The sequence below is a fragment of the Nannospalax galili genome, unplaced genomic scaffold (assembly GCF_000622305.1).
Source record: "Nannospalax galili isolate Female #2095 unplaced genomic scaffold, S.galili_v1.0 scaffold1387, whole genome shotgun sequence".
NCBI lineage: Eukaryota > Metazoa > Chordata > Mammalia > Rodentia > Spalacidae > Nannospalax > Nannospalax galili.
The window spans coordinates 965159-977847 of NW_008355976.1; the positions used below are offsets into that span (position 1 = coordinate 965159).

Below are 12689 nucleotides of genomic sequence, written 5' to 3' on the forward strand. Positions count from 1 at the left end.
CAAAAAATTTTGAATGTATTTGGGAACCCTTATCTAATCCTTAAAAGATTTTAGGGCTACCTCTTCAGAGGGGGGAGTAGCAAAAAGTCCCATTAAAAAAAGAAGAAAGAGTACGTGAAGTTATCAGAAAAAAGCAATGGGGAGATATGGGAGGAGTTGGAGGGGAGGGAGTCTGCATGGATTTGATCAAAATACCTTATATGCTTATGTGCCTGTATGAAATATCAATAAATTATTTCTTAAAAAAATTTTAGATTTTCTTGAGCGTATATGTTACCTTATTTGGTATATGCTTTTAAGACTTTTGAAAAAGATTTTCATAAATTTCATTGGAAACTCAGTCCATTTAGCTTTTCATGTGTTCAAACCAACTTTTAGATTTTCTTGAGCGTATATGTTACCTTATTTGGTATATGCTTTTAAGACTTTTGAAAAAGATTTTCATAAATTTCATTGGAAACTCAGTCCATTTAGCTTTTCATGTGTTCAAACCAAAAGTACCCTCTATCTAACTCACCAGTTTTAGCAAATATCCTCTCTTCCATCTAGGTACTAACCAGGCCAGACCCTACTTAGCTTCTAAGATCAGAAGAGATTGAATGAGTTCAGGATGGTATGGATGTAGACTGTAAATATCCTTTCTCATGCATTCTGTTCAGTGCTATGTATTCATGCTATGTAAATGAGGCACTATTGACCTCAATTAGGAGGATCTCTTCTCTCTGGAGAAATTCTTTTAATTAGTATTCTATTTCTGACTTCCTGTCACAAAACAAAGGTCACCAGCCAGTAGTGCTCACTGTTTCTTGTTATCAGAATACTTTGGTCCTGATAGTTTGCAAGCCTACAGATCTTAGAATAACTCAGTTTTTGCCATTCTGTCTGGGTGCCTAGCAAGCTGCAACTTTAGATACTGCCTTTAGGATTTGACCTGTATCATGTGCTCCATGTTATGGAAAGGCATGAAACATGATTCCATGACAAGGGCTGAGCTTTATCATCAACTTCAGAGGGATTCTGTGTGCCTTCATATGTGCTGTGTGTAAAGGAAGGGTGGTATTGCTGCCTTGGAAGAAGTTTCTTAGTGGTAGAGATAGCCATGAAACGGTTTAAGATGCTGTAGTATCTTAAGTGAACACTGTGATTTGAGTCATAGCAGAAGAGAATCTAACTTAACTTTATTCATGTTCAGGGCCATTAATAAGTAATCTGGGTTTAAACAGATGCCTAGGTATGGACAAGAAGAGGAGGAGAATGCTTTAAATGTCAGAGTAGCATGCGTAAAGGCCAAGGAATTTATTTATTTATTTTTAGTTTACGTGTATGAGTGTTTCACTTGCATATATGTATGTACACCATGTGCATGCAGTGCCCACAGAGGCCAGAAGAGGACATGGGATCCCCTGGAATGGGAGTTAGAGACTGTTGTAAGCCACCATATAGGTGCTAGGAACCAAACTTTGGTCTTCTACAAGAGCAACAAGTGCTCTTAACTCTGAGCCATCTCTCTAGCCCCTAAACCAGTTATTTTAGCCCAAGTATTCCATGTTTTGTAAATTCAAGTAAGAGACAATCATCAAATTATTTGGTAACCACACACCCTACTGTTTACCAAGGCCTGTCCTTGGAGATGGGCTTAGGGAGCTAATTAGTCATTCATATTGACATCTCAGGGAATGCCTAAGAAAGTCATTAAAGCTGGGTGTGGTGGTGCATGCCTTTAATCCCAGCATTTAGGAGGCAGAGACAGGCGGATCTTTGTGAGTTCTAGGCCAGTGTGGTCTACATAGTGAGTTCCAGGACAGCTGGGGCTACAAGGAGACCCCGTCTCAAAAAGAACAAAAAAAAAAAAAAAAAAAAAAAAAAAAAGAAAGTAATTAAAGAGGTAAATGACAAATATAGTCTCCATTTTTGGAAAGTAGTAAGGACCTAATTAAATAGTAATTATTGTATAATGGGAGCAGTATTATCATAGATACATACCCTAAGAACTAAGAGAACAGATAACTAAGGGGCAGTTAACTCACCTAGGAGAAGTATAACTATACAGAGGCAGTGACTTCAACAAGTAGGGGGAAATATTTCATATGGAGCATCTTATAGAAAGGCTTGGAATATGAAGTGCATGCTTTGCTCAAGGGCCTGAAGTGACTTGAGATGTTTCCTTTTTCTTTTTTAAAATTTATTTTTTTATTTTATTTTATGTGTATGAGTGTTATGGTTGCATTTATGTAAGTGCACCCAGGTCGTGCAGAAGAGGGCTTCGGATCCTCAGGAACTGTAGTTACAGTTGGTTGTTAGCACCTTGTGGGTGCTGGGATTCAAACCCTAGTCTTCTGCAAGAACAGCCAGTGATCTTAACTGCTGAGCCATCTCTCCAGCCCCATGACTTGAGATTTCTATAGCAGGGGTTAGCTGACAAGAAAAGTCTCTGTAACAGTTACTCATTTCTACTTTTGTAGTATGAAATTAGCTATGGATAATGTGTCAATGAATTGGCCTCCTTATGTTCCCGTAAAATTTTATATACAGGGGCTGGACACGTGACTCAGTTGTTATCGAGACATGTTTGCCTAGTATACACAAAGTCCTGAGTTTGATTCATAGCACTACATATACTGGGTATGGTGATACACACATATAATACTAGCACTCTGGAGGTGGAGGCAGGAGGATCAGAAGTTCAAGGTCGTCCTTGGCTACATAGCAAGCTTAGCCTGGCATACAAAACTGTCCCCAAACAGATAAATAAACAAAAAGCAACCAACTCTTCCCAAATTATACATACAAAACTGTCTCCAAACAGATAAACAAAAAGCAACCAACCCCACCCCCCAAATTTTATATATATATAGTATGGGCCAGGCATGGTGGTGCATGCCTTTAGTCCAGCACTTGGGAGGCAGAAACTGATGGATCTCTGTGAGTATGAGGCTAGCCTGGTCTACATAGTGAGTTCCAGGTCAGGTCAACTGGGGCTACAGGGAGACCCTGTCTCAAGAAGACCAAATATATATATAATTTTTTGGTCTTTTTGGTCTTATTGGTCTTAGCTGAAGAACTATTGGGCAGCTGATTACTGCTGGATGCGGAAGAACTGATCTTTTTTAAGGGACGGAATCTAGATAGGCTGACTAGACCTCAATGTATGAACTTGCACTGAGGGACGTCTGGGGATACTAACTTGACTTGATAGGCCTTAACACAAATGACAATGCATGAATTCCAGTGGGGGAGGCAGCTGATGGGAAAGGAGGTATAAAGGGGCTATTAAGATGTTATGAATGAGAGCCGGGTATGGTGGTGCATGCCTGTTGTCCCAGCACTTAGGAGGCAGAGGCAGGCTGATCTCTGTGAGTTCCAGGCCAGCCTGGTCTGCATAGTGAGTTCCAGGACAGCTGGGGCTACACGGAAACCCTGTTTCAAAAATTAAAAAAAAAAAAAAAAGTTACGTGTGAGATACACAAAAATTCAATTAAAAATTAAAAAAAAAAAGGCCTGGCTATGTACCAGGTTATGAAACTAGGGCTTTATCTTGTAGGTAATGAGGCACCATGGGATTTTAAGTTGGTGAGTTGGTCTAGTTAGATTTGTATTTCATAAAGGTCATTCTAGTGGGTTTGGTTTTGTTTTGAGACAGGATCTCACATAGCCCAGGTTCGCTTCAAATTTGCTGGGTAGTCTAGGATGACCTTGATCTCCTGATCCTGGCCTTCCAAGTGCTGAGATTATATTTGGGTACCACTACACCCTGTTTCATTTTAGTGTTTAATATTGGTAGAAATAGGATCTGAATGTATAAAGATGAGAGGTGACTGTTCTTTCTCTACCTTTAGCAAGGCTGATGCTACCACTGGGCACTGTTATTTTACCTTTGAAACATTCATGTCTAGTACCTGGTATAAATGGCATTTAGCTAGAATGAGAGTTTTTAATCCAGATGTGGTAGCTGGCATACTTCTGTAATCCCAGTACTAAGAAGGCACAGATAGGAGGGTCAGATGTTTAAGAATAGCCTGTGCTATGTAAGCAAAACTCTTGTCTTGACAACCCCTCCCAATAACTACTGAATAAATAAAATAAAAAATAAAAAAGCCAAGCATGATGGTACATGCCTGTATCTTGGGAGCACTTGGGAGGTAGAGTCTAGAGGGTCAGGAGTTTAAGACTGACTAGCTTCAAAACAAACAAACGAAAAAGAACCATTAGATGTTGAAGAGGTAAACAAGAACTGAGAAACATGTAACTTGTGGGTTCTAAATACTGAGAGGAGTGAGCCTTGGTCTGGGAGACATAGATTACATGCAGTAAGGAACAAGGTTGGCTAGTAGAGGGAAGAGTCATTGGTGCTAAGGGAGAACCCTGAGGAGCTGCTTGGATCCTGCATCCAGAGATGTGCTCCTTTTCTTCTGGCTCTAAGTCAGTGAATTCTGTTCCCTGAGGATGCTTGCTGGTCTCTGTGTGCAAAGTCCCAAGCAATATCTTCCTTCTTCTCTGCTCCCACCCACACTACTGCAGTACTGCTTGGGATGGGGTTGCATGCTTGTGCTACTGCCTGGAAGATTGCTTTTCTGAGCTCATAGAGCTAAATATACCTAGGGACAGCTGGCGCTTTGGCAGTTAGGCGAACCATTGAGCCATAGTTCTAGCCAATGCTACAGTCCTCATGGTGAGACAAAACTTTTAGGGAGCCTCCTTGGACTGTCTTGAGAGAGGAGCTGCTTGTTCTGGGCTTGAAACAGTAAATCTTTGTTTTGAGAGCCAAAAAAACTACCTGATTTTTGTTGTTGCTTTTTATTGCTTTTAAACATTGTCCTAATTAAGATTTCAGCTATTAGCTGGATGTGGGACAATAATCAGAATAAGATGTGGTAATGCTTATCTAAAATATACTGGACATTGGACTTCTAGTTCAGTATAATATTCATTGCTCAGTGTTGTGGTAAATGCTTATAATCCTAGCATTTGGGAGGCAGAGGCAAGATAATCACTGTAAGTTTGAGACCAGCCTGGTCTACATACTGAATTTCAGTTACAGGCTAGCCAGGGATATATAATGAAACCCTATCTCAAAATAAAAGAAGAAAGAAAAAAAAAAAAAACTTTTTTTTAGAAGACAGGATCTCATGTAGCCCAGGAAAGTCTCAGACTTATTATATAACTAAGGATGACTTTAGACATCTGATGCTCCTGTCTCTACCTCCTAAGTGCAGGACTTTAGGTGTGTACCATTATACCTTGCTAAAGAAAAAAAGTGTATTGTGTGTTTTTGTAACTGGATAATCAGGATTTTCTACTGGGGGACATATGGTTTGTTGAGGAAGACAAACACATAACCACTCTGATAGAGATATACACAGGAGCCATGGGTACATAGGAAAGGTCATTTTTGGTCAAGAATCTGTTTCTGTTTTGTGTCCTTATCAACCTTTGAGTTATGCATTAAAACTTTCAAGTAAGACATGAAGAAAATCATCTCCATAAAATGTTAAATTTGAAAATTCATTTTTTGGGGGGGGGTCTTTTTTGAGACCGGGTCTCCCTTGTAGGCCCAGCTGTCCTGGAACTCACTGTGTAGACCAGGCTGTCTTTGAACTCACAGAGATCCATGTGCCTCTGCCTGGCTGGGATTAAAGGCATATGCCACCACACCCGGCTACTCAAATGTTCTTATACTCAAATGTGAGCTTTCAATTTGAGGGATTAACACACATCAACATGTATACGTGCACATACTCCACACACACATAAAGAATGTTAACTTTTTTTCCCCTCTGGTGACTTATTGATCATTGTCAATTACTATCTTTCCATAATTAAAAAGCAATAAGAGGAAAAAGAATTCTAACATTACTCTTTTAAATGTGAAACATATAACAAAATAAAAAGATAGCCTTTTTGGCAACTAAGACACTGGCATAGAAAGATACATGAGTGATGTCATTCAAGGGTGGTGCATTGGAAACATGTTACCACTAGCTAGAGGCAGAGGACCTGTGTGGAGATCTTGGTGGGCTACCTCACATATATCTCTTGTGACTTACTTGCTTTTTCTTTGCAGTTCCTAAGGGAAGACCTTAATTACCATGACCCAACAGTGAAACACAGCACCTTCCATGGTGAGGATAAGCTCATCAGTGTGGAGGACCTGTGGAAGGCATGGAAGTCCTCAGAAGGTAATGGGTAGACTGGTTGTCAGTCCTAGTTGTCAGAAGGTTTCTTGAAGGTCTGGAATTCTAGCCTAGCTCTGCATCGCTCCTTATACTGCCCCCCATAGAACTCTACCAGCTCCCGTCTTGTTGTCTCCAGAGATAAGGAGCTAAGGACCTTGCTGTTTGTTCTCTTGAGGCAACCTCTTCTGTTATTCCCCACTCAGTCCCACCTCTTCTGAGTCCCAGATGATTCAAAGATTGGGTGGCAGTACAGATGGACCCTTTCCTGAATCTTCTCTTTTCAATGTTAAATAGTCCTTAATCTTTGAAGAAAAAATTTTTAGTCTTTTTAATGATCTTGATTTCCTGTCTATAAACATTTTTGTTAATATCTTTCTTAGATACTTGAGTCAGGCAAAACTCGCAAATGGGGTTTGGGCCTCACAGAGTTGAGCTGAAATGCCAACTCTGGGTTCTAGACCCTGGTCATATACCAACACAGTTTAAGTGCTGGTGCCTTCAGTGGTCACATTACTGATTCATGTTGAATTTATAAATGAAAACTTTAGATCTTTGTAATATGTAAAACTCCTAAACCATGACTACCTTGTATTTTCCCCCTAGAGCATTTTATTCAGAATTCTGAGTGAAAGACCATGTATAGTTTTTTGAGACTTGACAGGGAAGAAAATAACAGGTCTTTAGCTTCCTTGTCATTTATACCTGTGGCTAGATCTTCCTTGCATCTCAACAAGCTTGGAATCAGGGGCTTTGAATGTAGCTCAGTTCATAGATGCTTACCTAACATCTCCAGCACTGGTTAAACCAGGTGTGGTGGTACGTGCCTATAAATCTAACACTTGAGAAGTGGAGGCAAGAGAATGAGAAGTTCAAGATGATTCTCAGCAAGTTCAAGAGCAGCCTGGAATATGTGAGTTGCTGTCTTTAAAATAAATACATGCATAAAGGAAGGAAGGAAAGAAGGAAAGAAGGAAGGGAAGGAAGGAAGGGAAGGAAGGGAAAAAGCAAGCAAGCAAGCCTTGGATACATGAGTTCCTTGGAAACAGTCTCTTCCTAGGGTCTTATGGTACAGGTATGAATGCTCAGAAGGGTTAAACATGAGTGATCTAGGGCTTGTGGGTTTTGAGAGTGTCTCCCCATGTTGCCCCCACTGGCTTCAAACTCCTGCACTCAACTGAACCGCCTGCCTCAGCTGAGTAGCTGGGACTATCTAGTTTTCCTGGTTCTTAACTGAGGAAATTTTAAGTCTTGGCTTCTGGAAATTGCTTGTTCATTGTCATGTGTTTAGTAGGGCCAGGACAAATGGGGACCTTCTGATTCCTGTAGACAGTGCATTTCTTTGCCATTTGATGGTAGTGAATACTACTTTTAGTAGTAATGAGGTTATTTATATATTTTTAATATCTTATTATATTTATTTTATGTGTATGAGTGTATTGCCTGCATGTATGTAAGTTCACCCATGTTGTGCAGTGCCCATGGAGGTCAAAAGAGGGTGTAGGATCCCCTGGAACTGGAATTAATGAATGGTTGTTAGCTGCCATGTGGGTCCTGGGAATCGAGCCCAGGTCCTCTGCAAGAGCAACCAGTGCTCTTAGCTCCTGAGCCATCTCTCAGTCCCTGGCCATTTCTATTTCTATTTTCATTTAAGCTCTTACTTAGGATTTTGGAATTTTAGATCTGAGAGGGAACATGTATGTAGGTAGAGAGCATTAGATTTGTAGCAGAAAGTGGAGTCTAATCCTAGTTCTGGGGTGGAGAGGTGATGCTTCTTGTTAATTCTGTTGTATCAGTTTAGAAGAAGCATATAAGGAAATCTTTAGATGCTAAGTTCTGCCCCCACCCCCCCTCCGAGTATGTGTGTGTGTGTGTGTGTGTGTGTGTGTGTGTGTGTTTTCATTTATAGATCCTGAGCAGTTCATGCTGCCTACTGATGTGAGGTGAAGCAATGATAAGAGCTTTGGAGTTATGTTAGCATTGCCAAGAAAAACATCTTCCATCAGTACCATTTAATTTTGATTTTTCTCTAATAACAAGATGATAAGGCACCTAGGTTTTTTTTTTTTTGGTCTTTTTGAGACAGGGTCTCCCTGTTGCCCCAGCTGTCCTGGGTTCACTATGGAGACCAGGCTGGGCTTGAACTCACAGAGATCCGCCTACCTCTGCCTTCCAAGTGCTGGGATTAAAGGCATGCACCACCACGCCTGGGAAGGCACCTAGTTTTTAAGAGTAGGTTCTATAAATACAAACTTAGAATGCAAGAAGGCGAGGAGCACATTCCTGGCCTTTTCTAGAAGCTCACAGAAAAGCAACCAAGAAGGAAAAGTGACCAAGAGAAGGCAGAAATAGAGGGATTGAATCATAATACTAGAAAACAGCTCCAGGCAATTTTATGGTAAGAAGTTTATTTCTAGACTTAGCAACTATTTGGAACACTTCCAGCATGTTCTAAATTACAGGAAAATGGAAGACAATGGAGTGAGTTTTTTGGAAGTGTGTGTGTGTGTGTGTGTGTGTGTGTGTGTGTGTGTGTTCTCCATAGCAGAGAACAACATTCTAACACACCCCATTGTTGGGTTAAAAGTAATACACACGTACCTTTTTAGGACTAGTTTGCCATATGTTTTGATAGGCTAAAAGTAAAGGCCTTCTTGTGTCCTGATCTTACTAATTTGCTCATTATTCAAAGAAAGCTCCCTAATCTCCCTGGAGTGATGATTTCCAGAGCTAAGAAAGCATGTAGCATTCTGGCACTAGCTCAGACTGGCTGGCCTGAGTTTAGCTACTGATGTAGATATCAGCTTTAGTCATTTATGTTCAGAACATTAGCAGGCTAATGCCATTCCTGTCTGTATAATTAGTGTTGTTAACATTTTCTGACTAATGTTGGAAGCCAGTGTTTTTTCTCTGTGTTACTTAGATCTTAGCAGAAAAATATGTTAATCTTTACTTTAACCAGCTCTGGGTTTTAATAATAAAAACAATAGCAACTCAGAAACTACTTTGACATTTATATAGAACTTAATACATGCTAAGCACTGTTCTAAGTGTTTTATATGTTTCTTAAAATAACCTTGTGAAGCATAGATACTGTTATATAGTTATCTATAGTTATATAGTTATATAGTGGTGGTTATATAGTTATCTATAGTTATATAGTTATCTATATTTTCAGTTGTGGAAAATGAAGCAGCGATAGATTAGGTGAAACTGTGTAATGTAATTCTGTCACTACCTGGAATTACTGCAGATTTTACAAATAAGATCATGGTTCTTAAGAACCCTGCTCCCTTCTGACATTGACTGCAAAGCTCTGGGAGTTCCCAGGCCACCTGCTCTACAGTACTAACACTGCTTCCACCTTCCAACTCTTTTAATTTTTGTTAGTTACTGCTGCATTGTTTTGAGAGAAAAGATGAAATTCTTTCCCTCCCTCTCTCCTTTCCTTCCTTGAGGTAGAGCTCACTATGTAGCCCCAATTGGCCTAGAACTTGCTATGTAGACTAGGCTTGCCTTGAACTCAGAGAGATCTTCCTGCCTATAACTCCCAAGTGCTAGGATTAAAGTATGTGTGTCACCACACCCAGCTAAAAAACATATTTTAAAAATAGAGATTCAAATTTAAGACAAATTTTGCCCATTAGAAGATAGAAACCATTAAGCACTGACTCCAGAGAGACTGCCATAATGTTATATGATCACCTGTATGATCTGTTTGCTAGCACTACAGTGGAACTCAGTCATTTTTACCATCAAGTATCTATCTACTTCTCCTTTTTGTGGCAATAGTTCTCTGGGTTTGTATGAGAACTACCTTTCCCCTGCTGTCAGATAATGTGCTTCAGATAGAGCTAACTTTACCCTAAGGATAGAGTATGTAATCCAGGCAGGTAGAGTCAGTATATTCCATCCTCTGGTCCACAATGCTTGCTTTAGGAATGATTGTATAACCCAAGTTGAGGCTGAGAAACGAAATTCCTAGATCTTTGTTGACTCATAGCAGATAGACTTGTACATCTAATCTACTGGTGTCTAGATGGAATGATCCTGAACTACAATGTTGGCAATAATTATATTAACAGAAACCATCACTTATATAATACTTACTTTGTGATGATTCTTTTCTAAGTACCTCACATACTAACTCACTAATCTTTACCAACACCCCGTGAAATAGATACCTCATTTTATCTTCATTATAATGATGAGAAAACTGAGGTGGATATGGTGGTGCACATCTCCAATCCCTGAATTTGGGAGGAAGAGGCAGGTGGATCTCTGTGAGATCAAGGCTAGCCTGGTCTACGAAGTTTATAGGGAGACTGTCTCAAAAACCAAACCAAAACAAGAGATACCAAAAGGTTATATGATTTCCCCAAATTTACGCAGCTAGTAATTGTTAAGGCCAAGATTTGATTTCAAGCCAGCTGGCTTTATAGCCCAGTGTCTAAGCCATTATGTTCCCTCCATCCCTCCCTCCCTCCCTCCCTCTTTCTCTCTACCAAAAGATTCTTACAGAGCTAAGAGATGAATCTAGATGACATATGTAGGCTCTGAGTCAGAGCATGCCTATAAACTGCCCTGTCCATGCATGTTTTAGTTTTGTACAAGTTGTTTACCCCTTTTGCTTATAGAAAATTGAGAGGATTTTCTGTCCTAATAGGAGCCAATTCTAACCAAAATCATTATTGAATGATCACTCATAACATGGCAGACCACATCATCACAGTTAGAACACCATAGCTGTTCATCCCTCAGTACTATAATGTTGGGATTATTTTAAATGGACAGTCATTAAAATTATCCTTTAAAAAGATCTTTTTTCTGTTTTTTTTTAAAACTATTATAGTGAAAGTTTTAAAAAGTATTTTATTATTTTTATTTTATGTGTATCAGTGTATTGCTTGCATGTATATGAGTGCACCCGTGTCATGCAATGCCGAGGAGGTCAGAAGAGGGCTTCGGATTCCCCTGGAACTGGAGTTAAGGATGGTTTGTAGCCACTGAGAATCGAACCCAGGTCCTCTACAAGAGCAATCAGTGCTCTCAACCACTGAGCCATCTCTCCAGCCTCTTTTTCTGATATTTTTGAGACAGGGTCTCCCTGTAGCCCAAGCTGACCTGGAACTAGCTATGTAGAACAGGTTAGCCTCAAACTCACAGAAAAATGCCTGCCTCTGCCTCCTGAGAGCTGGGATTAAAGGCATGAGCCACCATGCCTGGCTTAAAATGATTTTTATGTTCATGTGGTGTTCGTACATGCTAAAAGTTTAACTATATTTTATCAAAAGTTAATTAATTGGAAACTGGCACTTGCCTTTAATGGTTAAGAGCACTGGCTGCTCTTCCAGAGGAACTGGGTTCAGTTTAGTGCCCTCTTCGGGCTTCCATGGCATTTTATGGCACAGATCCAGTTACACACACCTAAGTAAGACAGGTGGATCGCTGTGAGATTAAGACCTCATACACGTGCAAAATAAAAAATAAGGCCAGGCCGGATGTGGTGGCATACATCTTTAATCCCAGCACTTGGGAGGCAGAGGCAGGAAGATCTCAATGAGTTCAAGGCTGGCCTGGTCTACATAGTGAGTTCCAGGCCAGCTGAGGCTACAAGAAGACTCTGTCTCAAAAAGACCCCCTCCCCAAATACATATATATATAATCTCCAGATATGGTGGCCCATGCTTTTAATTCCAGCATTCAGGAGGGAAGAGACAGGTGGATTGCTGTCCTGGTCTACATAGTTCCAGTGCAGCTGGGCTACAGGGAAACCCTGTCTCAAAACAAAACAAAACAAAACAAAAACAAAAAGCCAAAATAATAAACACATAAATAAAATTAAAAAAAAGTCAGATGCTATATAAAGGACTATCAGTGGACTTGCCATACAAGGGATATATTCAAGTCAAGTAAGGTCAGGTAAGATCCTGATGTGTTGTACAAATCAAAGTTCACAGTAGCTTAAATAATGAAAAATGGTGGGAGGAATGAGTCATCAGATGACATCTATGATACAGACATGCTGAACTTAAAGGAGGCTGGAGCAACTGAATTTCCACTAAAAGGGTGTCATTTCTTTGGATTTTTAAAAATTATCATTATATTATGTTGTGTGTTTGATATGTGTTGGGGCTGGAGGTCAGAAGACAACTTGCTGAAGTTAGCATTCCCTTTCCATCATGTGGGTCTCAGGGATTAAACTCAGGTTGAGGCTTAACATTAAGTGCCTTTTATCCACTGAGCTGTCTCACCAGCCCAGTTTTATTTTTATTGGAAGTATAAATCTACCTTTTTCTTTGGTCTTTCCTGGATCTCCCTGTAGCCCCAGTGGCTCTGGCACTCTGTAGACTAGGCTGGTCTTGAACTCACAGAGATCTGCCTCCCAAGTGCTGGGACTAACAGCATGTACCACCACACCTGGCAAGTCTTTTTTAAAAAATATTTTATTTATTATTTTTATTTTATGTGTATGAGTGTATTGCCTGCATGTATGTGAATGCTGCAGAGGTCAGAAGA

General features: G+C 40.0%; 1 protein-coding gene across 5 annotated transcripts in view; it reads left to right on the plus strand.

The window, feature by feature from the left end:
* The window catches only part of Stim1 (stromal interaction molecule 1), a 241258-nt gene that overhangs the window by 148260 nt on the left and 80309 nt on the right, over positions 1 to 12689 (plus strand). For all 5 annotated transcript variants that reach the window (XM_008854106.2, XM_008854107.2, XM_008854105.3 and 2 more), the window contains exon 3: positions 6062 to 6176. In XM_008854106.2, coding sequence (XP_008852328.1) covers positions 6062 to 6176 — 115 coding nt within the window. The remainder of the gene's footprint in view (positions 1 to 6061; positions 6177 to 12689) is intronic.